A 27,798-nucleotide genomic window follows, 5' to 3' on the forward strand; every position below is an offset into this window, starting at 1 on the left:
TCTTCCTGAGCTGTTCACCTTGTGGTTATCACCATACAGGAGCCCCATCATCAAGAGGGTAGAGCTCATGGTCTGGAGAATGGATTATGTAAGTAGCCAGAGTTTCTAGAGAATAGCACTGGCCTTCATTGTTCCACTTCTGGTAGCCACCAAGGAAGTCTGTCCTTTTTATTAAGGGGTGAGTAGACAAAATGGTGGAGTTAATATGGGTTTCCCAGATATCTTGGCTTTCTGGGAAGAGCCAGATATTCAGATTTCTTTAAAAATATTTTATTTATTTATATGACAGAACAAGCAGGAGGAGCAGCAGAGGGAGAGGGAGAAGCAGGCTCTCTGCTGAGCAGGGAGTCTGATGCAGGGCTCGATCCCAGGACCCTGGGATCATGACCTGAGCTGAAGGCAGATGTTTAACCCGCTGAGCCACCTAGGTGTCCCAGATATTCAGATTTTTACGTGGCTTTTGACTTTATGTTAGAAGGCATTTCAAAAAACATTACAGAAACAGTTTACCAAAACCTGTAGGTGGGCTATATGTGTTCCCCTGGGTCCTTCCATGAGACCAAGGGAAAGAAAGACCAAAAGTTTTCTGACATGAGAGGCTTCAGCATGCAGTGTCCATCCATACTGCATTGTAGGTGGGAAGGCAGTGCTATTGCCACCTCTTCTCAGGGTGACTTTTCCCAAAAGCTCAGAGGAGACAAGGAATGATAGCCACATAAGAGGCAGAACCCAAGACAGGCTTGCAGTCATCAAAGATTGTAGCAGGGCTGCTCAAGTACTCCCTAGCACAAGGAGATGTTTGGAGGAATCCTCAACTCTGCTCAGGCCTTCCTTCCTGGATGTAATAATTGTCTTTCACCAACATTGAGGAGTCGTGTGGGATCACAGTTAAAGGCCAGCTGAGCCATGTGAGGATCAAGCCTTCTAAGCAAAAGGTGTAGGATGGACACTGCTCTTCACATCTCAATCCTTTGTATACTGTGTCGATGGCTGGTTAGATCTCATTAAATGGCCCCCAGCTCATGGGTGAAGAATATTGTGCTTTCCTTGAACTGGCCTGGTCTTCCACTCGGGCTCAGTATAAGGCAACCAATCTGCTGAGGAAGGAAGATATTTGCCAGTGATGATAGAACACTCCAGGCAAAGGTCTCGTGGCTCTGACCTTTGAGCTGTTCTGGATACCAGGCTTTGTGAAGCTCAGTAGTTCCAACACTTTCGGCTCACTCTCAATCCAGCAGGCAAGTGCCTGCAGGTTTTTGATGTGGTCTGTATACTGACACTGTGCATTCCGCCCTCACTAATGATAGCTCTTCCCTGAGCTCCATCCAACGTAGTTCCCTGCACTTAGGCCTTTGCCTGTGACCTCTGCTGTGTGGGACACTCTCTGCTGTCTTCTCAACCTCTTCCAATTTTGCCACTCCAATTCGGCTACATCTTCCCTTTTCCAAGTTGGTATTAGTTTCTCTCTTCTCTTTGATGCCTGAAACTTTGGCCTGATGTCAGGCCTCTGCTACCCTATGTTTTCCTACATAGTTGCACCCACAGATGCAACTGTTTCAAATCTCAAGGGTATATATGTTTTTCTGAAATGACTCAGGCATCATTGAGCCTGAAGACTAGTGCTAAACAGGGTGTTCTTAAAATTTTTAAGGTCATATTACTTGGCTTGGACTGCTTTAACAAAATACCATAGACCGAGTGGCTAAAACAACAGAAATTTCTTTTTTCTCACAGTTCTGGAGGCTGGAAGTCAGAGACCAGACTGCCAGCATGTTTGGGTTCTGGTGATGACCCTTTTCCTCGCTTGCTTTCTTGCTGTGTCCTCACATGGTAAAGAGAAAGGAAACTGATCTCTTCTCACAAAAACAACAATCCCATTATGGAACCCCACTCTCATGACCTCATCTAAACCTAATTATGTCCCAAAGGCCCTATGTGTAAATACCATCACTGGGGATTAGGGTTTAAACATTTGAACTTCAAGGGCATGCAAATATTCAATCTATAACATCATCTGTGGAAGCAAAGTGATTCTTTATGGCATATATGAAGTGTTAAGTCATCATGGTGATAAGATACAATGTCAGTTTTGTAAAGTAAAACCATTTGGTGACAGTTGTGAATATTAACACAAGATTAACAACTTTGGGACTGTTGGGAATATTTTAACTGTCACTTTGTTCAAGACTCCCAAAACCCCAGAGAAAAGGGAGGAGTTTTCTGAAGTACTGAGATTCACCTTGGCTCCACACCCTCCAGGCATCTCTGATCTCTACCAATCAAAGCATCCTTATATGGGACCATGATTTAAAAACAAAACAAAACAAAACAAAAAACTGGGTTAAAAAGGATAATTGGTACAATGCTGAAAATATTTTAAAGTTAGTGAACCTATGAGAGACTGTCTTTGGGCTGTTATAACAAAAGTACCATAGATGGTGGCTTGTAAACAGATTTATATCTCACAGTTCTGGTGGCTGGAAATTCGAGATCAGGGTACCAGAATGGCCTGATGGACCCTATTCTGGGTTTCTGCTTGCATCCTCACATGGTGGAAGAGGTTAGGGAGCTCTCTCAGGCCTTTTTAAAATTTTTTTTAAAAGATTTTATTTATTTATTTGAGGGAGATACAGCACTAGAGAGACAGAGCAAGCACAAGTGGGGGGCAGAGGGAGAGGGAGAAGGCCGCTCCCTGCTGAGCAGGGACATGGGGCTCAATCCCAGGACCCTGGAATTATGACCTGAGCCAAATAACTGACTGAGCCACCCAGGCACCCCTCTCAGGCCTTTTACTTAAGGGCACTAATCCAGGTGATGAGAGCTCTATATCACTGTCTAAAATCCCCAGTTCTGGGATCCCTGGGTGGCGCAGCAGTTTGGCGCCTGCCTTTGGCCCAGGGCATGATCCTGGAGACCCGGGATCGAATCTTACATCGGGCTCCCGGTGCATGGAGCCTGCTGCTCCCTCTGCCTGTGTCTCTGCCTCTCTCTCTCTGACTATCATAAATTAAAAAAATAAAATAAAATAAAATCCCCAGTTCCTTTTTTGTTGTTGTTGTTGTTTGGGGTTTTTTTTTTTCTTTTTAGATTTTATTTATTTATTCATGAGAGACACACAGAGATTTTTAGGCGTCCCTAAAAATCCCCAGCTCCTAAAACATCACCTTGGGGTTTAGGTTTCAATGTGTGATTTTGGAAGTAGGGGGAACACATTCAGACCATTGAAGGGGCAATAAGAAAAAAATCCCTCTTGTCTCTCTCCCTCTGTCACCCACCAAGTGAGTGCACACACTCTCAATAGTAACTTTTAAAAAAAGATTTTCTTTATTTATCTGAGAGACAGAGAACATGGAGCATGGGTGAGGGGCAGAGGGAAAGGGACAAACAGATTCCCTACTGAGCAGGGAGCCCAATGCTGGGCTTGATCCTAGGGCCCTGAGATCATGACCTAACTGAAGGCAGACACTGAGCCACCCAGGCACCCCCCTCTCTCTCTCAAATAGGTAAATATATCTTTTTAAAAAGTTGTATTAAATTAAATGTAAGAATGGGTGTTCTATTTAAGGATTTAATTTTATGAAGGTGCTATAAATCATAAGAACTTACTGTGTTACTAGGATTATTTTTAGATCTTAGACCAAATTGCAGATCAAAAAAAAAAAAATAAAGTTGACAAAATGAAGATGACATCATCTTATTTTAATTATAAAAGTAAAATGTTGCAATTATTTTCAGTTTACAAGAAAAGGCTCAATTTTAAGCCCAAAATGTAGTAGAAAAATGGCTTTTGCAGATTTTGGCTTCCAGGATTCTAAATATAAAAGATCTTGCTGAAAGCAGACAGTTTTAAGAGAATAATTAAAGAAAATGGTGATATATTGATGTACTCATGGTTTTTTAACCTTTCACATATCACTTTTCTCACTATAGAACCTTGAATCCAGCAACTTTCTTCCTCAACTTGAAGGAGGAAAAAATTCCTCAATTATTTGGACCTCTATTAAAACAGTAACTACACATCTTTGGAAAAGGAGATTTCAAAATGGAGCCAGCAAGCCTAGTTAAGAGGTTTTCTCTCTCTCTCTCTCTCTCTCTCTTTTTAAATTTTATTTACTAATTCATGATAGACAAAGAGACGGAGAGGCAGAGACACGGGCAGAAGGAGAAGCAGGTTCACGCCCTGGGCTGAAGGCGGCGCTAAACCGCTGAGCCACCCGGGCTGCTCAAGAGGTTCTCTTTTTAAAATAGGGTCAGGCATAAAGGTGGAGGGACTCATGCATGTCCTCATTGGAGAAACCATGATCTTCTTCTTTTTTTTTTTTTTTTTTTTTTAAGATTTTATTTATTTATTCATGAGAGACACAGGCAGAGTCAGAGAGGGAGAAGCAGGCTCCATGCAGGGAGCCCGATGTGAGAGTCAGTCTTGGGACTCCAGGATCACGCCCTGAGCTGAAGGCAGACGCTGAGCCACCCAGGCACTCCGAAACCATGAACTTTAAAACAACAGTAACAACACAAACAACAACTTTCAATCATCTGCAAGCCCTCAGCCTGGTCTTAAATAACTTCCTCCTCCTTGTGACACCGGAATGGTTCACATTCTTGACATCAAGAGGCCAATGCAATTTAACAAGTTTCAATCCCTCATTTGCATATTAACACAACCAATCCCAGTTAACCTAGTTTCAATCCCTGTTTTGCATAGAGGACCTAAACATGAACTATACTTCAAGCCTTTTGCCTGTGTATCTCTACCCCTTCTTTGTCTTCCTTGGAACACAATTCAGGTTTCTATGAATCTGTGTCTCCCAAATTACAATTGTTTTTTTGTTTTAATATTTTATTTATTTATTTATTTATTTATTTATTTATTTATTTGTTTATGAGAGACACACAGGCAGAGAGAGAAGCATGCTACACGGAGGGAGCCCGACCCGAGACTCTATCCCAGGTCTCCAGAATCATGCCCTGGGCTGAAGGCGGCGCTAAACTGCTGAGCCACCAGGTCTGTCCCCAAATTACAAATTTGATTCCCAAGTAAATGCTTAATTTCTTAAATTTTCAGTGAATCTTTATTCGCTGACATCTTGTACAGAATTCTTTTTTTACTCTTTTGTATAATGCTCATTTAATTTTTTTGTTATTGATGGTTCATGCTAAAACATAAGCGGGAAATTGCCTAGAAGGCTATCATAGGCCATTCATTTTTGGAAAATGTCTTTCGCCAAATTAATTCAGCTCACAGTGATGAGTTAATTGCCCTCATCTACGTCTGCCAATAGGCAAATAACAAAAGACAAAATATTTATATTGATAGTATGTATGCTTTGAGGGATGACTGCCTGCTTTGGAAAATGCTCTACTTAAGGACCTCTACAGGAACCCATATAAATGAAAAAGCATTACAGAACTTAAAAAAAAAAAAAAAAGATTTATTTATTTATTTGAGAGAGTCCTCAAGCAGACTCCTCACTGAACATGAAGCCCAACATAGGGAGCATTACAGAATTTTTGATGCTCTGCTGTACCTAAGGAGGTAGCTATAATAAAAGTGGACTCTGGCAAAAATGTTTTATGATATTACCTAGAATAGCAGAGAAATAAATGGCTATGATATTGAACCAACATTTATTGGGGTGTTAACATTAAAAATAAAACTGTCATTTATTTTACCAGAAAAATGATTTTACTCAAGAATAGCAGAATTATCATTCAAAAGAAGCAAGCTATGGCAAAACTGTAGGCAATTCTGGATCAAAGATGAGGAGGCTCTTTTATAGAGGAAAGGGGAGACACTGTTGTAAACAAAAAGTCCACTGGGGTAAACTGAGAGTTCAGAGGTGTAGTGTCTTCTCATTGGCTGAGTAGTGACTGTCTCTCATAGCCTGGGCTTTTGCCCACGGGGAGGAAATCCTCCTTTCTTCTCCTGGGTTTCTTCCTGTTGGGTTGGCCATTGATGATGTAGTAGGGCATGTGGGCTTCTGCTTCCGACCTCCCAAGTCCATTTTATTGAGGATTCCTTTATTAATTTTCACAGTTCCCCTTTTAATCAGATCTTTCCTCAAAAGCATCACAGATCCGGAGTTAACGATTTTAGTGGTTTTGTGCTTCAGTGCCAGGAAGGACCTTTCCTGGTTGTCAGGTCCTAAGTCAGGGGGAAAGTACAAAGCAGTTAGAAACCGCTTAAGGCCATATTTGAGTAACAAGGAAGGTTAGGAAGGAGAACTCCCAGACACTTCCCATGTATAGTCCAAATTTACCAAGATCGTAAGCATTGGAGATCACCTCCTTATTGGGTACATCATTCTTAGAAAAGCTTGGCCAGCAATAAAATACAAAACTGAAAATTGTTATACAAAACAGAGGAAGTAACATGACAATTCCAAATTGTATGATGGTTCTTTTTTTTTTTTAAGATTTTTATTTATTTACTCATGAGAGACACAGAAAGAGAGGCAGAGACACAGGCAGAGGGAGAAGTGAGCTCCTCGCAGAGAGCCCAATGCAGGACCTTATCCCAGGACCCTGGGATCACTGCGGGACTTTATCCCAGGACCCTGGGATCATTGCAGGACTTTATCCCAGGACCCTGGGATCACACCCTGAGTCAAAGGCAGATGCTCAACTGCTGAGCCACCCAGGCGTCTCTTGTATGATGATTCTAAACCAGGACCTTAGGTCTGAAAGTAGCCAACTGAAATATTTATTGGCACTCCTTTTGACTCAAGAGAGAAAAGTTTTCCCTATGGAAGCAGACCTTGAGTTGTGTATCCTCCTGGAAGTCTTCAATTAAAAAGGCCATGAAAGCAGAAGAGTCAAAACCACAAGAGCACACAGGAAGAACTAACCAAGTGCATTTGGGAAGACACAGTGCAAGTATAAACATGAAGCAATAGCTGATCAACTTTTTGCAAAACAGCAAAACTTCAGACATTTTAAAACAGTATTGTTATCTCAAAAGAACTGTATGGAACCAAATGTTATTGATAACACAGCCTATAAAGTTTTAAATTCAGAAAACATTAATTTAAATAAGAATCTCTGAAGCTTGGTTAATAGTTGAGATTAAAGAAAGATTTTTGTGAATTCTGAGCCTTCTGTTTAGAAAAAGCAAGTGAAAAACTAATATGTCACAGGATCATAATGGGACTGCTTCAAAAAGGCCATAGTAAAATAAAAGAAGTTTCCCCTTTCACAAGGGCTTGATAAATTCAAACAGGGGCCTTGTCTTCCCATAAAAGAAAGGAGAAGCAACAGTGAGAGAAAGGTACGCAGGCTGATCCAGTTTGGGAAATCTTCACTTTCAGATTAATAGATGGTGTGCAGGTCCACTCAGGGTTTGGTGCTTTCTTTAGATGTATCATGTGAATCCAAGGGTCTATTGCTTGGAGTTTTGTGGCACAAGGTTTGGTTTGCATTTCCTGACAAGGCCTTTTCCAGTGAGGCAGTGGAGTCTTCTAGAAGTGACTTTTTCTGGTGGTAAGGTGCAATGCTTAAAGCATTGATTTTCAAGAGTGCACTGTGAAAAGACTGCTCCAACCAAGCATGGTTATTTTTATTTCTTTTTTTTTAATTTTAAGTATGTTTTTTGTCCTGAGGGTTTTTTAAAAAATTTTTATTTATTTATGATAGTCAGAGAGAGAGAGAGAGGCAGAGACATAGGCAGAGGGAGAAGCAGGCTCCATGCACTGGGAGCCCGACGTGGGATTCGATCCCGGGTCTCCAGGATCGCACCCTGGGCCAAAGGCAGGCGCTAAACCGCTGCGCCACCCAGGGATCCCCAGGGTTTTTTTTTTTTTAAGATTTATTTATTTATTCATGAGAGACACAGACTGAGAGAGAGGCAGAGACATAGGCAGAGGGAGAAGCAGGCTCCTCATAGGGAGCCTGATGAGGGACCTGATCCCAGATCCTGGGACCACGACCTGAGCCAAAGGCAGGTGCCCAACCACTGAGCCACCCAGGCGTTTCCTGAGGGTTTTTTTTTTTTTTTAAGAATTTTTAAAAAAGATTTTATTTATTCATTCATGAGAGACACAGAGAGAGAGGCGGAAACACAAAGAGAGAAGCAGGCTCCCTGCAGGGAGCCCGATGCTAGACTCCATCCCCAGATCCAGGATCACGCCCTGAGCCAAAGGCAGACGCTCAACCGCTAAGCCACGCAGGTGTCTGTAAAAGAATTTTTAAAATCAAAATTTTGCACCTAGTGGCTCAGTTGGTTAAGCATCTGCCTTTGGTTGAGGTCATGATCCCAGGATTCTGCTCAGTGAGAAGCCTGTTTCTTCTTCTCCCTCTGTGACTCCCCCTACTTGTACTGTTTCGCATACTCTCTGTCAAATAAGTAAAATCTTTTTTAAAAATTTAAAATTTTGGGACGACTGGGTGGCTCAGCAGTTGAGAGTCTGCCTTCAGCTCAGGGCATGATCCCGGGGTTCTTGGGATCGAATTCCACATTGGGCTTCCTGCATGGAGCCTGCTTCTCCCTCTGCCTGTGTCTCTGCCTCTCTCTGTGTGTCTCTCATGAAAAAATAAATAAAATCTTTTTTAAAAAATTTAAAATTTTGATACAGTTCAAATCAATTTACGAGGTTCATTCATGTCAGCTCTTTCACTGTCAAACCTGGGGCAGGGACTGCTTCAGTTTCTCTGCTTTCTCTTTGTGATGATCAAGGTATAAAGGTACCTGCTGCATGGAACTTTAAACTTCACATTATTTTTGTTTTTCTTGATCTTGATAGATTTGGCATCCTTTCACCTAGCTGTGAGTAGAAAGTCCTTGATGTCCTCAATTTGGGGAGGCTTAGATACAATAGGTACAGGGGAGCATACAGCTGGCACCACCCTGAGAAACACTTATAGCAAGGGGCAAGAAGAGAGAAGCATGGTTATTTTTAATAGAAGCAATTAGGCCTTTATAATATTGAAGTATATGTTCTTTTATCAACTGTGGGTCAAATGAGGCAGGGCCAAATGCACTGGCCATCCTGTGATGTCTCAAAGGATGGGAGTGTGAGTTCCCAAGGGGTTGGAGCTGAGGTTTAGAAGACTAACAATCAGCTTTTGGCTAAAGTATTTGAAAGATCTCTATAAGTTTTGCCAATTGAGTCTTTTTTTTTTTTATGAGAGAGAGAGAGAGAGAGAGAGAGAGAGAGAGGCAGAGACACAGGCAGAGGGAGAAGCAGGCTCCATGCACCGGGAGCCTGATGTGGGATTCGATCCCGGGTCTCCAGGATCGCGCCCTGGGCCAAAGGCAGGCGCCAAACCGCTGCGCCACCCAGGGATCCCGAGTCTTTTTTTTTTTTTAAGATTTTATTATTTATTTTAGAGAGAGAGAGTGATCATGAGAGACAGAGCATGACCAAGGGGAGGGGCAGAGGGAGGGGGAGAAGCAGACTCTTCGCTGAGCAGGAAGCCCAACATGGGGCTCCATCCAGGAACTCCAGGATCATGACCTGAGCCAAAGGTAAACAATTGACTGAGAGACCCAGGCACCTGCCAGTGGAGTCTTAATAGTGCTGTTAGTGCATTCAACTAACCCGGAGAACTGAAGATGGTGTATGCACAATGAAAGTGTTGTAAAACCAATGGAGCTGTGTGGATTTGTAGAGGTACCTATCCAGTGAAATGGGTTCCCCCAGCTCTATGTAGTTTGAGAGGGATTTCCCCCAGATAGGGATAACCTTTTCTGACAGAATTTTAGCCATAGTAGAATGATTGACCTGTGTATAAGGGAAAGTTTTGGTCCAGTGAGAAAACATACAAACCATGACTAAAACATATTTATATCCATGAGATGGGGAAGCTATATGAAATCCATATTTATGAATAGGTTTCCGTGGATTATACTTTGAACAGATGATATAAGTGAGGTAGGCACTATTTGAGACCTTATTTATATTTCCCAACCAAAATTGGTTCATGAACACTGTCATTTTCTCAGTAAACCAGTGATAGAACTGGATTGTTACTTGGTCCAAACCAGAGGTCTCTATTTTTATTGAACCAACATTATTAGACTTTGAATATTGTTTTTCCTTTTCTGGGACCAATTGTTGGGTGTGTCTTGTCATTCTTTCCCTCAAATTATCAATTGGGATAACATCTCTTTGGACCAAGACGGAAGTTTGGCTATTGGTCTCCTTCAGAGAGGATTTTTGGTGGAAATATCAGTGAAGTGGTTTCTTTGGCCTCCAGGGAGTTGAATCTGGAATACCTAAGAAGCTCCATAATATCCAGAGCAGCTGGCACAGGTATGGCATCTAATAAATTTTAGCCATAGGTGCCATTTTTAATTTTATTCTCTTTGGAGGTAAGAACACATCATTGTTTTCATAATATTCCAAAGTCAGCTACCCAAAAGGCATATCGGCTATTGGTATAGATATTCGCGGTTTTACCCTCGGCTCAGGTACAAGCTCGAGTAACGGCATTGAACTCAGCCTTTTAGGGGCACCTGGGTGGCTCAATCAGCTAAACATCTAACTCTTGAGCTCAGGTCTTGATCTCAGGGTGCTGAGAACTCAGCCTTTTGGGCTGAAGCAGCCAAGGTAAAGTTTCTGCCTCAGTGACTTCAAAGAGAGTTGTAGTAGCATACCCAGCATGATATTTACCATGTTCATCCTTTAAATAAGAACCACCAGTAAACCATGAAAAATCTGTTGTTGGAGGAGTTTCCTCTAAATTGTCACAGTGAGTAAAAAGATGATCTGTCAGTGTTAAGCAGTCATGAGGTGTTTCCTCTAGATCCCAATGTAGTTCTCGTTCCTAGATCAGATGCCCTAAGTATGGAACATGAATTATAGCAAACTGCAATTTTTCTTGGGAGACTTTATGTCCCTTTAAGGCCAAAAGCTTTTTTTTTTTAAATTTTTTTAACTTTTATTTATTTATGATAGTCACAGAGAGAGAGAGAGAGAGAGAGAGAGAGAGAGGCAGAGACACAGGCAGAGGGAGAAGCAGGCTCCATGCACCGGGAGCCCCATGTGGGATTCGATCCTGGGTCTCCAGGATCGCGCCCTGGGCCAAAGGCAGGCGCCAAACCGCTGCGCCACCCAGGGATCCCAAGGCCAAAAGTTTTAACAGTTGGATGCTGTCTTCAGTGTGAAGAGGCTTAAGAAGGGGAGCAGAGAAACAAATCATCTATGTACTGTAACAAAGTAGAGCCTGTAGAAAACTTTCCATCATCCAAATCAGTTTTAAGGTTTGTGAAAAATAAGGACTCTGTGAAACCCTGAGGCATTACTTATTGTCCAAGTGCATTGCCATTCTTCCCAAGTGAAAGCAAAAAGATGACGGCTCTCCATAACAACTGGAATAGTAAAAATGCACTGCACAGATTGCAGTGAAAATTTTCCTTTCAGTGGAAATGAATGTCAGTAGTGTATGAGGGTTGGGAACAACAAGTGCTGAGGGATAACAGTGTTATTTATTGCTCAGAGGTCCTGGACAAACCTCCATGCTTGGCCATTGGGTTTTCTCACAGGTAAAATAGGGGTATTTCAGGAATTAGTGCAGGGAAAAATGAGGCCCTGAGACTTATAAGCTTCTATTATGGGCTTCATGCCCTAAAGGCTTTATAGGATATTGATTAATTCTGGGGAGATGTTTTGAGGTACCTATTTGAATCTTGATAAGAGATGTACTGTGGAAAAAAAAAGAGATGTACTGTGGATTATGCCAATATCTGCTGAAGCACAATATTTGGAAACATGAAATATCAAGTCCTTATTTCAAATGCCAACAAACCAAGAATATAAGGTAACTTTCTCAATGGGATGAAGGGATACAAATAAGATACAGAATCAATAATGAAGATAATTAATTAATTTTTAAAAACCTATGGCAAACATCACATTTAGTAGTGAAAAATTGAAGAGTGCCTGGGTGGTGCAGTCAGTTAACCATCTGACTGGATTTTGGCTCAGGTGATGATCCCATGAATCATGAGATGGAGCCCCTTATTGAGATCTGCGCTCATCAGGGAGTCTGCTTCTCTCTTTACCTTTGCCCCTTTCCTCCCTTCCTCCCTTGTGCTCTCTCTCAAATAAATAAAATCCTAAAAAAAAAAAAAAAGAAAAGAAAAGAAAAAAAAAGAAAAGAAAAGAAAAGAAACGAGACTAGGATGTCAACAATTACCACATTCATTTAACATTTCTGGAGTTCTAGGCAGTGCAATACAGAAGGGAAAATAAAAAGCATCTGAATTAAAAAGGAAGAAGTAAAACTTTGTTTGCAGATGATATAATTGCCCATGTAAAAAAATCCTATGAAACAAAACATAAGCTAATGAGCAAACTGGTGTCCCAGCCTCTTTTTACACATAGGGCCTAATTCTGTTCTCAACACACCCCATGTAATGAATACAACCCTGAAGGTTACAAACAGCTTTTTAAAAAAGGCCTAAGTTGGAGTGCCTGAGTGGCTCAGATGGTGGGTCCTGGGATCCAGCCCTGAGTTGGGATCCCTGCTCGGTGGGGAGTCTGCTTCTCCTTCTCCTTCTGTCTCTCCCTTCTGCTCATGCTCTCTCTCTCTCAAATGAATAAATATAATATTTAAAAATAAATAGGTAAAAATTAATTAATTAATTAATTAAAGACCTAAGTTATATAATGTAGAGCAATATAAGGTGGTATGTTCCAGGGATGAGTGATTTGAAGGCTGGACAAATCCATGACAAATATCATGTGTAGAGTCAACAATGTCAATAAAAAAGATAAATCTATGATGGAAGTCCTCAGGCCATCCCTTGTTGGAGATGGGCCCCAGGACAGGAAGGGATAGGTCCTTGGGAAAGGGGCAACTAGGGGGATGGATCTGCAGTTTCCTTTGGGAATTCTCCTTTGCTGCATGGAGAAGAGATGGGGGATGAGCCTCTGAATGTGTTGACATCCAGGTGAAGGGCAACATTAAACTACAGCAAATCCAGCTGCTCTTCTAGGTCTCAGACTCCAGGTCTACCCAGTGCAAACTGTGGTGAAATGGATACATTAAAATTAGTCATTTTTATTAGTGGATAGAATCATAGATCAATGGAACAAAACAGAGAACCTAGAAATGAACCGACACACACAGGCCCAACTGATTTTTGTCAAAGGTGCAAAATAAATTAAATAGAGGAAGAATATCCTTTTAGACAAATAAATGGTGGGGATACTGGACATCCACAGGTAAAAAACAAGTAAATAAATAAAAATTAAACCCTACCTAAGTGTCACACCCTGTAAAACAATTCACACAAAAGCAATCACAGATTTAAATATAGAGCAGAAAACTATAAAGATTTTTAGGAGAAAATTTTGGAGACTTAGGGCCAAGTAAAGGGTTCTTAGACTTGACCAGAAAAGTGCAATTCATAAAAGAAAAATGACAAATTGGACCTCACCTAAATCACTTTTTAAAAAGATTTATTATTTATTTATTTGTTTGTTTGTTTATTTTAGAGAGAGAGCAAGTGGGGAAGGGGCAGAAGAAGAGGGGGGGAGAGAGAGAGAGAGAAGCAGACTCCCTTGCTGAGTGTGGAGCCCCAGGTGGGGCTCAATTTACAACCCTGAGATCATCATCACCTGAGCTAAAATCAAGAGCTGGGTGCCTAACTGATGGAGTCACCCAAGTGCCCCCTAAGTCATTCTTAAAATAAGGAAATTATAGAGGTGAGCAGATGAGTAGCTGCTGGGGTATAGAGATGAAGATAGTTGGTTATAAAGGAGTAACATAAGGGAGACCTTTGTGGTATTTCAACAATACCATATCTTGATTGAGTTGATAAGTTATATGAAGCCACACATGATAGAATTGCATAGAACTACACACATGTGTGCGTGCATATATAACTGGTGAAACCTGAATACACTCTATGGATTGGAAAAAGTAGAATCATTAAATATTAGACTAAACATAAAGTCACAGCTATGCAAAAGAAGCAGCCATGATGCCTAAAAGCCATGATAACTTCCTTTCACTAGAAGGTGAAAACCAATCACAAAGTCACTTGAGCCCCCAGTAGACAGACATGAAGACAATCTCAAAGGTCCTGAAATGCAGAGAATCAAGAAGGAGCTCAATCGACATACTAAGGATGTCCCTTTATAGCTGTTGTCATGGTTGCCAGTTGTGTGGTTTCTTATAAGGGATATCTGTCTCCCCATGTCTTAGTGCATTTGGGTTGCTCTAATAAAATCCCATTGGATTGGGTGGCTTACAAAATTAATTTCTTGCAGTTCTAGAAGCTGGGAAGTCCAAGATCGGGGAGCCAGGAGATTCAATGTCTCGTAAGGACCCACTTCTGGGAGGAGGGAAGGCATTCTCAGGGGTCTCTTTTCTGAGGGCACTCTCATTCATGAGGGCTCCACTCTTAGGATCCAATAGCCTCCCAAAGACCTCACCTCCAAATATCATCACACTGGGGATTAGTTGTGTGTGTGTGTTTTTTTGGTTGTTTGTTTAAGATTTTATGTATTTGGGCAGCCTAGGTGGCTCAGCAGTTTAGCGCTGCCTTCAACCCAGGGCGTGATCCTGGAGACCCGGGATCAAGTCCCACGTTGAGCTCCCTGCATGGAGCTCCCTGCTTTATTCATGAGAGACACACAGAGAGAGGCAGAGACACAGGCAGAGGGAGAAGCAGAGCCTAATGTGGGACTTGATCCCAGGACCTGATCCAAAGGGTATGTTCAACCACTGAGCCACCCAGGTGTCTTTGGGGATTAGGTTTTAACCTATGAATTTGGGGGGGCACATAAACATTCAGTATGTATCTCCCTACTAAAACTCCAACTCCATGCTCCATGCCCCTATGTATTCTGTCCTTACTGGGCCAGTTCAGTCTCCAGCATACAGCAGCAATTCACATAGCATGGGATAGATATGTAAGTAGACTCAGGTAACTTGCTTGAGTGCAGGAAGAAGGATTTATTACCCTTTTTCTATGAGTCTTTCTCCCTCCGTCCCCAGAGTCAGCTGTGATCAAGGGGCTGTGGTCTGAGCCCAACACAATCCTGCAGGGCAGCCAAATATTCTCTCAAGAAACATTCAGTTCCCTGGGGTCCTCTTGTGTACCAGACCCTTGCCTGAACCCTATGGTAGACACATTTTATCTCAATCTGATGTGCAATGGAGAGATTTAATGTGCAAACAGACCAAAGAACAGGGCCACAGCAGAGAGTGGCTGGAATCCAAAGGAAATAAAATCAGAAGATGACAGAAAGCTACAAATGCTACTTCCCAGAGGAGGTGACTCTAGGGGAAGAGAATTCTGGACAGAGGCAACCTCAGTGCAGAAGCCTTGGGCAGGAATGAGCTGGTGCATTTGAGAGCAAGGAGACTCAGTGGTGCAGAAGACTCTGTGCTGCAGAAGGAGGGCATGAGGCCAAGAACCAGGTTGTGCAGGCCCTGTAAGCTGCAGTAAGGAATTTGTTTTATTCTAAGCCAAATGGAAACCATGAGATGGACATGCTTCTCTGAGGGAGGCCTGGGCTGTGTGTGGTGATGCTGGGGGAGGAGGCCAGTTTCTTTGGGGAGGTGCCATGCTGCTGGGAGCTTCTGTAGCAGAGAAGGGCAACTCAAAGAAGGCAAATGGACACTTAATGAATCTTTATGTTGGTGGAATCTGAGCCTCAAGCCTGATGGAGGTTTGATCTGTCTGTGGGTGTGGCGCTAAAAGTCTATACTGGACCCTGAGAGGCTCTGCCCTCTGATGCCCTTGGCAGAAGAGGGGAATGTCAGTAAGTGGGAACCACTGAGGGAAGGATTATAAGTCAGGCAGAACTCTCTCCTTTCCAAGGCACTTAAACCTAAATATAAGTGGATCTGCCAAATAAAATAATTTATTGATTCATGGAACCAAAAAGCTCACAGGACAGCTTCAGGCACAGCTGGATGTAGGGCTCAGTGAGATCAAAAGTGCTTGACTCTTATCTCCATTCAGCTGTCTCTTTTGACTTAGTTTCCAGGCAGGCATCTCTGAGGAAGAGAAACAAGGAAAAATGGCTGTTGGCAGCCCTAACTCCCAAATCCTGGTGCATGAACTCCAGGGGCCAAAGAAATCTCCTTTTTCCTCACAATTTCCTGCAAGTGCTTTGACTAAAGAGGTCTCTCATTAGCCAGCCTCAGGTCACAGGACCACCTTTGACCCCATCATTATCGTTTTAGATTGATTTGCTCCAATAACCAAGCCTGATACACATCCTCAGTAAACACTTGATGAATGAGTGAATGAGCAAGAAATTACTGGACAACTACTTGTTCATTGTTATAAGCAAACTTCTCTTTAGGCTATTCTGCATTTGTCCCAGTAAGTAGGCTATATTGGTCTGCTTAGGGTGCTAAATGATCAAATTCTAGAGCTTGACTTCTTTAAGATTTTATTAATTTATGAGAGACACAGAGACAGAGGCAGAGAGAAGCAGGCTCTCTGCGGGAAGCCCCATGTAGGAATTGATCCCAGAACGCTGGGATCATGCCCTGAAGGCAGATGCTCAACCACTAAACCACCCAGGTGTCCTGAGAGCTTGATTTTAAAAATCACCAATATTAAGTAGACTCACTGTTATGAACTGAATGTCTCCCAAAATTCATATGTTGAAGTCATATACCACTATCTGAAAGTACTGAGATAGGGCGTTTGGGAGGTAATTAGATTTAGATAAGAGTGGGTCCTCCATGGCAGGATTAGCATCCTTAGAAGAAGCAAAGAGATATCAGAGCTTCCTTCCTTCCACTATGTGAGGACACAGCGAAAAGATGGCCATCTACAAGCCAGGAAAACATTTCTCATCAAGGAACCAAACTGGCCCATACCTGGATCTTGGACTTCCCAAGGCCTAGCCCTGTAAGAAATAAATTTTCTTACAGTAACTGAACAGACTAGAATCACTCACCAAGAGATGAGGAAGATTCCCTTTATGGGCATCTAAAGAGCAAGACAGTGTCTGGCCTTGTGAACAGTTCAGTCTTTTATTTTATTTTATTTTTTTTATTTTTTAGAGATTTATTTATTTATTTATTTATTTATTTATTTATTTATTTATTTATTTTTATGATAGACACAGAGAGAAAGAGGCAGAGACACAGGAGGAGGGAGAAGCAGGCTCCATGCTGGGAGCCCGACGTGGGACTCGATCCTGAGTCCCAGGATCGCGCTCTGGGCCAAAGGCAGGCACCAATCCGCTGAGCCACCCAGGGATCCCCTTCAGAGTCTTTTAACACAAGATATCAAACTGAGAACATTCAGATTTTCAACCTTGCTCTCCTGCTTAATATTAAGACACATTTATTCATAACTGTCACCAAATTGTCTTGCTGTGAGAAAATAAATTACCACCTGCCCTGCTGACATGGGGACTAAGCATGTCTTATACCACAGTGAAAAACTAAGTGCTATGCCTCTGTAGATGAAGTTCAAAATCAAGAACCACATTGTCTAGCACTAGTCCCAATATCAGTGAAGCCCTGAATGTTGCTAAATCTTTAACAAACCCAAATGTACCCTTCTAATTCAGACATGAATATGTAATCATGAGGACAAACTTCGGGATTGCAGAGAGTTGGTGTATGGCTGGACATCAAAATGTGGAGGACAGAGAAACAGGGAGAGGGTAACTCCAAATGTGGGAGTGAGGGGACTCATGAAGAGATAATACCGTGGTTTAACCATAGAAGGGGTACTATTCAGAGAGGCAGAGAAGATGGAGAGGCATTCCTGATAGACTAAGGGCACACAAAACAGTGCCCAGGGGCATAGAACTACTGTGTGGATTCCAGAGGAGAGTACCCCTAGCTGAAGGAGAGAACAATTTGGGGGGCAGCCAAGAGGGAAGCTGCAAGGGTACACTGCTGGTGCTGGCTTTCCAAGTGAGGCTTAGGCTAGCATGATGGAATGAGTGAGACTCACCCAAACTGGTATTCTGAGTAAGTCATAGGGTCAGAGCCACCAGGAACCATTTGTTTCAGATGTTCCAGCATCACCAGGAAAACATTATCCTCCACCCCTTCTGCAACAGGTTGGCTACTATATATGGAATCTCAATGGGAAACCAGAAAGCTGGTTCAGAGGACCCTTCACCCATGTGCTGGGGCCATCTGAGATCTAACCAAGGCCACTCACACAGGTACAAAGGATTGACCTCTAATAGGCTAATGTCTACCATATACCCAGAACTCAGCCCTATTTGACTCAGCTGGACTTTAACTCTGCTCCCACACAGAACCCCCGCACCCCATATTGGGAGGCAGACATTCCTATACCCAGGGAGCAGGGCCTGAGTTGGGCCTTGGGGAGGGCATATACCTCACAGTGTTGGGGAGAAACTGTGAAGACTGGGCACAAAGTCCCCTGACTGTTCAAGCCTGCCCAGGTTTCTACCCTGTGAGGTCATCACCTTTCCCACCATTGGGGGTGGAGGTTAAAAAAGGCAGCAGTGGTTTCCAACCCCAACACATGGTACTAGCTGACCACTGTGGCTCAAAGCCCCTCAAGTCTAGGTCACTGTTCTCTCTCTCTAATCGTGCCTCCAAGGGGCACCTGGGTGGCTTGGTTGATTAAGTGTCTGCTTTGATGCAGGTCATTGAGCCCCAAATTGGGCTTCCTGCTCAGTGGGGAGTCTGCTTCTTCCTCTTCCTCTGCCTCTCCCCCTGGCTTGTGCTCTCCCTCTCAAATAAATACATAAAATCTTAAAAATAAACAAATGTGCCTTCGAGTTAACATTTTCTTGACAGGAAGCATAATTTTTGGACCAGGGACACAGCTACAAATAAGATACAAGTTTTATTGACCTTTTGGGAAATTAAGTTTCCAGACTTTTTAAAATCAAAAGACTCCACAAAAACAAAGGATATGGACGCATATGTTAATTCAGTGACTTCTCTCCCTTGAGCCCTGGAACAGTGGCAGCAAAAACAATGAAGGCCATGGTGTGCAGACACCAGGAACACTAGCCACATCCTAGGACTTCAGGGTCTTTGTTTTAGGACCGGGGTAATGGCCATGAGGTGAACATCCTGCTATCCCATTATGGCAACCAAAGGCAGGGACCCCTCCTCCCAACAGAAGCCAGTCCTTCTCCACTTGATCTTAGCCAAAAGGCTGAGAACTGATAAGCCAGTTCCTCTCTTCATGAGCCCAGTTTTGTTCTCAATCCCTCCACACACAGTGATCAGAACCCCCAACGTTAAAGGTGGCTTAAACAATAAAGCTTTTATTACCATACGTTCCAGGGAAGTGTGAGACAGTTCTAGGGATGGATAAATCCATGACAGGTACCATGTGTAGTGTCAACTATGTCTGTGGAAATGATTAACCTTCTCTGGAAGCCCACAGGAGGAATAGTTCAGCTACTCTTGACCAGAGCTTGGTCACAGACATACCTAAACCAGTTGGCGGGAGGGAATGAGGCCCATTATGGGCTCCACCACTCATGATTCCCTCCGATACAGAGTGGGAACCAAGGAGATCTGCTGTTCCAGAGTGCACTGAGGGGACTGTTGCACACCCTGGGCACCTGCCACATGGTAGAAGTGGGATGGCTTCTATCACAGAAACCAGCAGTGACTTAACACTGCTAACAGCCTAGGCAGGTCAGAGTGCAACTAGGCTCCTGAGAGCTTCCTACATACCTGCCACTCCAGGACACATGTTGGGGTATGCCAGGGTTAGGTTTCAAATGGCTACTCTCTTCAACTCCTTTCTGGAATGAGGACTTTCATGTTGAACAAGGTGCCTAGTTCTGTCTACAGTCTTCCCAACATCCCCTATGGCCTTTCTCCAGTGTGGACTTTCTTGTGCTGAAGGAGGGTAGAACTATGTTTGAAGGCTTTCCCACATTCTGTACATTCATAGGATCTCTCTTCAGTGTGGAATTGCTGGTGCCGATTGCGGTAGGACCTGGTGGTGAAGGTCTTCCCACACAGGCTGCACTCATAGGGCCGTTCTCCAGTGTGAACTTTCCAGTGCTGATACAGGCCAGAGCGGGTCACATAAGTTTTCCCACATTGCTTGCACTCATAAGGCCTTTCTCCAGTGTGAACTCTTTGGTGAAGAATGAAGCTATGGTTGTATTTAAAGAACTTCCCACATTCCCTGCACTCATAAGGCCTTTCTCCAATGTGAACTTTCCGGTGCCGAATGAGAGTAGACAGAACACTGAAGGCTTTCCCACATTCGCTGCACTCATAAGGCCTTTCTCCAGTGTGAATTCTCTGGTGCAGAACAAGTGCATCTTTGCGGTTGAAGGTTTTGCCACACTCATTACACTTGAAAGGTTTTATGCCCGTGTGAACCTTCTGGTGCTTCCTCAGTTTAGATGGATAACTGAAGACCTTTCCGCACTCATTACACACATGGGATGTTTCTCCAGTGTGAATTTTTTGGTAATTAACATGGGTGGGTTTCTTCTTGGCATTTTCACCTTTTGGGCATCTAAAGGGTCGGTCTGTGGGGTGAGTTATCAGATGGTCGAGGAGTGCAAAAGCCTTCAAGAAGGTTTTCCCACAGTCACTGCACTTGAAGGCCTTCTGTGTGGTGTGGACTCCCAAGTGCTGCTGGCAACTGGAGCTGTTTTGGAAGGCCTCCCCATGCTCAGTGCTCTTGTATGGCTTCTCTTTGCTGTGGGTGGCCTGGTGTTGAAGGAGACCTAAGGTGGCAGGGACACCCCTTCCAGACTCCCCACACAGAAAGGGCTTCTCTGATAGGTAGACTCCATAGCTCTTCATCTGCTCTGGAGGGGCCTCCTCATCCTCCAGTCTACATGGACAACCTGAAACAGAGAAAAGCCAGTTACTAATAGCTGGATTAGAGGAAGGAGGCACCTTCATCACAAACTCATGTCAGACATACCAAAGAGAAGTCCAAAGAATTGCCAGGTGGTTGCTAGGAACAGTCTGGGTGAGAAAGGGCTGGCTCTGCCAGATCACAGAATAGGAAAGACCTCAGCAGGGTCTAGGACAGAAAGATGGGAGCAGTGCAGGGAGAAGAGTTGGGGGTCTCCAAGTCACTCCTCACAATGGTTTCAAGCAGGGCCTAGCCCCTGGTGACAGTGAAAGCTGTGAAGAGGAGGTGTTTGCTCCAATGAAAAGGCAACTGTAACTGTAACTTTAACTGTAGGAGTAGTTGGTGTTCAAGTATTATTTAAGGTGCACATCTCACATCACCAGGGGACTGGCACAAAGTCCGGGTAGGTAGGTTGTCCAGGTCCTGAGAGTCATGGTAGGGATGGCAAGATCACACAGTGTGTCCAGAAGGGAGGGGAATAGTGTGTGGTCACTGGCTCAGCACCAAAATGCCAGTGCACACAAATACCCCAACATGGTGTGAGCCCATTATTGAAACCAAGGCATCACCCAGCCTTACTCACTGGGACCAGGACCCCTTCTAGCCTCTGCTCTGCTGATCAGAGTCAAGTCCACCACGTTGGGCACGCAGAGCTCTTCTTCATTCTCCAGCTGGGCAACCACATGGGACCTTGAAGGTGCAAATCCTAGAAGGGAGAAAGTAAGAGCCAACCCAAGCCAAGGCTTACCCTCCCCACCCTACCCCATAGGAAGCTCATGTCATCATGACAACCATGAAGGAAATGGCGTATTAGAAAAGGAACCTCCTCCACGCATTTAAAAATTTGTTAAATTTGGTAAGTGGATAGGCTCCGTGTTTTGTTTGGCCACAATTTATTTTAAAAGAACCTTACATGAAGGTAAACTGACATAACTGAAGTAAAAAAATAGACAATAATAATTGGAGACTTCAATTTTTAACTTTCAGGTGATGGACAGAACCACTAGACAGAAAACAAACAAATACACAGAACTTGAATAACACTAGAAATCAACTAGACTTAAGAGACATCTACAGAGCCTGCCACATAACAGCAGAATACGTATCCTCACGTGCACATGGAACATTCTTCAGAAGAGACCATTTGTTGGGGCATAAAATAAGTCTCAATAGATTTCAGAGGACTGAAATCTATAATTTTCTGATCATAAGGGAATTAAAATAGAAATCAACAACAGAAAGAAATTTGGGAAATTCTCAAATTTATGGAATTTAAATAAAACAGTCCTAAATAACCACAAAGAAAACTACAAAGAGATGAATGAAAATGAAAACACAGCATACCAAAAGCAATGGGACATAGCAGTTCTTGGAAGGGAAATCAGAGCTATAAACATTCCATGCTGTTTTACTCATAACACTTTTTTTTTTTTTTTTAAGATTTTATTCATTTCACAGAGAGAGCACAAGCAGGGGGAGGGGTAGGCAGAGAGAGAGAAGTAGCAGGGAGCCTGATGGGGGGCTCCATCCCAGGATCCTGAAATCACAACCCAAGCTGAAGGCAGATGCTTCACTGACTGAGCCACCCAGGCACCCATCTCATAACACTTCTGACACCAAATGTGGGTAAGGTGAAAGGTGAGCATTCCACACTACTTTTCCAACTCTCAGACAGCAATGTGATGTCCAAGGATTCAATTAAATTCTGATGCTAACTACCTAGAATCAGCAACAGATCCCACAGGTTAAGAGCTCAGTTCCACAAGACTGCCCCTACTTCAGACAACAGTTGGAAGTCCCAGACGCCCATTCTTCTGACCAACTGGCTATAAATCAGGGATTCTCATATTTACTGATGCCTTGTCAAGGTCAGTTGTTACAATGGCTCACAGAATTCAGGAAAAGAGTTTACTATTATCAGTTTATTATGAAGTATACAACTGGAACAGCCCAATGTAAGAGATGCAAAGGGCCAAGTATGCCAGGGTGGAGAGGGAGTGGGGGTTGAGGAAGCAGAGAGTAAAGGGCATCCATGATCTCTAGCAAGACCACTTTCCCAGCAACCCATTAGTTCCCTGAATCCTGTTATTTAGGAGTTTCTGTGGAGATTTCATTATGTATAATCAGTTAAATCATTGGACACTGGTGATTGGTTCAGTCGCCAGCCCCTCTACTTTCCTCAGAGGCCAGGGTTAGGGAGTAGCTCAAAATCCAACTTCCTATCATGCCCTGGTCATTCTGGACGCCACTCCCTCTCGTGAAGCTATTTAGGAGCTCTCTGCCACCAGTCATCCCATTGCACACAAAAGACACTCTTATCACTTCAGAGATTGCAAGTGTTTGAGGAGTTATGCTAGGAATTAGGAACAAAAACAAAAATATATATTTCTTATTATGTCACAGCATCCATATTAAAAAAGATCTCAGGAGAGCAGCCAGGGTAGCTCAGCGGTTTAGCGCTGCCTTCAGCCCAGGGCCTGATCCTGGAGACCCGGGATCGAGTCCCACATCGGGCTCCCTGCATGGAGCCTGCTTCTCCCTCTGCCTGTGTCTCTGCCTCTCTCTGTCTGTCTCTGTCTCTCATGAATAAATAAATACAATCTTAAAAAAAAAAAATCTCAGGGATCCCTGGGTGGCTCCATGGTTTAGCACCTGCCTTCAGCCCAGGGCATGATCCTGGAGTCCTGGGTTCGAATCCCACATCGAGCTCCCTGCATGGAGCCTGCTTCTTCCTCTGCCTGTGTCTCTGCCTCTCTCTCTGTGTCTCTCATGAATAAATAAAAATCTTTAAAAAAATAAAAATAAAAAGATCTCAAACTAATAGGCTAACTTTAGTCCTCAAAGAACAGGAAAAAGAAAAGCAACTAAACTCAAAACGAGCAGAAGGAAGGAAATGATAAAGAGCACAGACGAAATAGAGATCAGAAAAAGGGAATCAATGAAACCAAAAATAGGATCTTTAAAAGATCAACAAAATTGAAAAACCTCTACGTAGACTGACCAAAAAAAAATAGAAGAATCAATTTATTAAAAACAAGAATGAAAAAGGGAATATCAGGGACACCTAGGTGGCTCAGAGACTGAGCATCTGCCTTCGGCTTATCAGGGATCGAGTTCCGCATCGGGCTCCTTGCAGAGGAGCCTGCTTCTCCCTCTGCCTATGTCACTGCTTCTCTCTCTGTGTCTCTCATGAATAAATAAATAAAATCCTTAAAAAAAAAAAAAAAGAAGAAAAAGGGGACATCACTAACTACATTATAAAATAGGATTTTAAGGAAATACTATGAACAACTGTATTATATGCGTACAAATTAGATAATTTAGATAAAATGGACAAATTCCTAAAAAAGACACAAACTACCAAAACTGACTCAAGAATCAATAGAAAGAGGTGACTAAGTGGCTCAATCAGTTAAGTATCTGCCTTCAGTTCAGGTCATGATCCCAGGGTCCTGGGATGGAGCCCTGCATTGGGCTCCCTGCTCAGCAGGGAGCCAGCTTCTCCCTCTCTCTGCTGCTCCCCTTGCTTATGCTCTTTCTCTCTCTCAGAAAAATAAATAAATTAAATCATTAAAAAAAAAAAAGAACAGAAAGTCTGATTATACTTTAAAAAGCACAAATAAAACAAAACAAAACAAAAACACCCCTACAGGGGGAAAATAAAGGTTAGGCCCGGGGGATTTCACTGATGAATAACATTGATGTAAGAATTAGCACAGATACCTCACACACTCTTCCAGAAAACAGAAGAAAAGAGAACATTTCCCAATTCATCCATTGAGGCCAAAATTACCCTCATACTCAATCTCAACAAAGATATGAGAAAACTACATTGATACATTGATAACTCTTATGAATATGATGCAAAACTCAACAAAATACTAGCAAACCAAATCCAGAAATACATAAAAAGGTTATAAGCTATGAGAGTGCAATTTGTCCTAATGATACAAGGTTGAACATATGGAAACCAATTACTGTAATATATCATGTTAATAGAGGATAAAATAATCACATAATCATTTCGATAAATATGGGAAATCACTAAACAAAATCTAATGACCTTTCATGATAAATGCACTCAACAAACTAAGAAGGGGTCTTCTTCATCTGAAAAAGGCAGCTGCAAAAAACCTACACCTAACATCATACTTATTAGGGAAAGACTAAGTGCTTTTCTTGTAAGATTGGGAACAAGAGGGGATCCCTGGGTGGCGTAGCGGTTTGGCGCCTGCCTTTGGCCCAGGGCGCGATCCTGGAGACCCGGGATCGAATCCCACGTCGGGCTCCCGGTGCATGGAGCCTGCTTCTCTCTCTCTGCCTGTGTCTCTGCCTCTCTCTCTCTCTCTCTGTGACTATCGTAAATAAATAAATAAAATTAAAAAAAAAAAAAAAAAAAAAGATTGGGAACAAGACAGGATGTCTGCTCTCACCAATTCTATTCAGTAAGTACTAGAGGTTCTAGCCAGGTCAGCTAAGCAAAGGAAGAAGTGAAAATATCTGTATTTAGGGATCCCTGGGTGGTGCAGCGGTTTGGCGCCTGCCTTTGGCCCAGGGCGCGATTCTGGAGACCCAGGATCGAATCCCACATCGGGCTCCCGGTGCATGGAGCCTGCTTCTCCCTCTGCCTATGTCTCTGCCTCTCTCTCTCTCTCTCTGTGACTATCATAAATAAATAAAAATTAAAAAAAAATGTTTAAAAAAAAAAAGAAAATATCTGTATTTGCAGATGACATGATGTCATATATGTGGAATATATCAAAGAGACCACCAAAAAACAAAACAAAACAATTAGAACTAATAAATGAGTTTAAGCAAGGCTACAGGACATAAAATCAGTATATAAAAATCTGTTTCTATACACTAGCACTAAACAATCTAAAATGAAATTAAGAAAACAATTCCACGTAAAATCACACTAAAAGGAATAAACTACCTAGGAATAAATTTAGCCTTGTACACTGAAAACTACAAAACACTGTTGCCTGCTTCTCTCTCTGCCTGTGTCTGTGGCTCGCTCTCTGTCTCTCATGAATAAATAAATAAAATCTTAAAAAAAAAAAAGGAAAAGAAAAAAGTTAAAGAAAACAAAACAAATGGAAAGATATTTCATGTTCATGAGCTGAAAGACACTAAGATGGTAATACTCCCCAAACTGATCTACTGATTTGAATTCATGGTTCATGTTTGGCCCAGGGAGAGCCGTATAAAATCTCCTGTGAAGGAAGACGGCAAAACCCAGTGTACAGAGGGGCATGACTTCAGCAGAGTCAGAGAGAGAGGCAAGGCTGAGTGGAATTTGTTGGGCAACTTGTAAACATCTGCACCCCAAACCCTACTCCAGGAGGCCATGGGGGCAACAACTATTGAGGTTGGTCGCAAGGCTACTAAGAAAGAAGCAGAGGAAGAACACACAACCCAATGCCAGTACTCTTAGCACGAAGCACAGGGAACCTAAGAAAGAAGCAGCCTCTGTGGTGGGGTTTTAGGATCAATACAGCTTCCTATGGGGGGAAAAGGCAGAGGTGGTCAGTTTGCTGGGGAAGAGTGCGAGAGACTTACCCAGCGAGCCAATAAGTGCAAAGTTCTCTAGCATCACATCACGGTACAGGCTCCTCTGGGTCAGATTAAGGAGCCCCCACTCCTCCCGGGAGAAATACACAGCCACATCCTCAAAGGTCACCAGGCCCTGTAATGATGGATTCAACTGAGCCTTAGGAGTCAATTGTGGGCAGAAAAAACAACCAAAACATAGCGCCACCCATCCAAGCCATTGATCAATGTCTTGGGGTCCTGCCACATGTCTCACTAACTTCATCTTTCTCTTTGAGCCCCAAATCCCCATTCTCACCAGAGACATACCTTCTACTTCCTTTCTCCTAAGACCCTTACTTCAGAGGATTCCCAGGGCCTCCAGCTCCATTGGTGCCTCTCCCCATGTTACTACTGGACTCTGTGTCATGCTCACAGCAACAGGCTGGTGACCAGACAGATGGCATCTGTGTACCCAACCAGACACACAGGTCCCACGCTATCTACTGTCAGTCAATTCCCTCTACCCCCCATAGATCACCTCCCAGAGGCAACCAAACCTATGCTCACCCTTCTCTTAGGTCTCAATACCTGGTCCCAGACCTTCCAGTTTGCCCTCCTGCCTAACATGCACATAAGTCTTTGTACCACAGCATGTCATAGCTCCACACCTCCAACATAATCTCACCAGTTCACCTCACTGGCAACTCTCTGGACTCCCCCACATGCCCGTTCTGCATATGGTGTCTCCAGAGTGATGCCACAGAGAGCAACCACAATCCCGTCCTGCCCCAGTCCAACCCCTCTCCTTCATGGCTCACTGCTAAGGGCATCCCCCGGCTCTGTACTGAACCTCCCCACCCAGACCTATTTGCAGCTTCAACCCTCAGCTGACCACACCACACACGGTCCTCCAAGACCCCTCTTACACCTCTGCCTTGCCCAGGCTGTCCCTTCACCTGCCACAGCCTTCCTCGCTTATCCTGAGCTCATTCCGAACCCAGACCCACTGGTCGGGATCGAGACTGTCAGAGCCTGGGGCACCTTCCACTCACCTGCGCCTCCCCGGCCAACGGAAGCTGTGGGCGGAGCATGGCCGCAGCAGGCGCCGAATTAAGTCCAACTCGGTGAACTCCGTACTTGCCCCCAGCCCTCAGCGCAGGCACCTCCGGCCGAACGTGAAACCTTCGAAGCTAGGTCCCCTCGCGTGTAAGATGTGCCCAAGGACCAGGGAGCCGCCTGTGGGAAGCCCGGACCCGCCAGCGCCCGTTCCGAGTCTCAGGAAGAGGGAGTCATTCCCGGGGTCACGGCTCGTGCACACGCGCGACGAGGATCTCCGCCCGCGTCCTCCGCAGTGCGGCCCCTAGGGAAGTCGGCCCGCCTCGCAGCTCTCGAGAGGTTCGTGCCCACCCACGGCAGCAAAAGGAGCACCGCTCGGGCAACGCCGGAAGTCCCGCCGCCTCCAGCTGCCTTCTTCAACCTAGCGCCCGCGTCGTTAGGACTTCATT

At 43.6% G+C, this 27,798-nt stretch overlaps 1 protein-coding gene across 4 annotated transcripts; it reads right to left on the bottom strand.

Moving 5' to 3' along the window:
• Nucleotides 1-5,611: 5,611 nt before the first annotated feature.
• Nucleotides 5,612-27,798, bottom strand: ZNF584 (zinc finger protein 584). Of its 4 annotated transcripts, none has more exons than XR_005354405.1 (5): nucleotides 27,346-27,797; nucleotides 26,321-26,447; nucleotides 21,342-21,464; nucleotides 19,606-20,744; nucleotides 5,612-6,145 (listed from the first exon to the last, which is right to left on the bottom strand). XR_005354405.1 is itself a non-coding variant. In XM_038527554.1 (4 exons), the coding sequence occupies exons 1-4, from the start codon at nucleotides 27,382-27,384 to the stop codon at nucleotides 19,741-19,743; spliced, it is 1,293 nt and encodes a 430-aa protein (XP_038383482.1). In that variant the 5' UTR covers nucleotides 27,385-27,797; the 3' UTR covers nucleotides 18,739-19,740. The 4 variants fall into 4 exon arrangements, 2 of the variants coding, with proteins under 2 accessions (XP_038383482.1, XP_038383483.1); XR_005354406.1 differs by lacking the exon at nucleotides 5,612-6,145 and adding an exon at nucleotides 15,811-15,954; XM_038527554.1 differs by lacking the exon at nucleotides 5,612-6,145 and having other exon boundaries at nucleotides 18,739-20,744.

Source organism: Canis lupus, chromosome 1 (assembly GCF_011100685.1).
Source record: "Canis lupus familiaris isolate Mischka breed German Shepherd chromosome 1, alternate assembly UU_Cfam_GSD_1.0, whole genome shotgun sequence".
In the NCBI taxonomy this organism is placed as follows: Eukaryota; Metazoa; Chordata; class Mammalia; order Carnivora; family Canidae; genus Canis; species Canis lupus.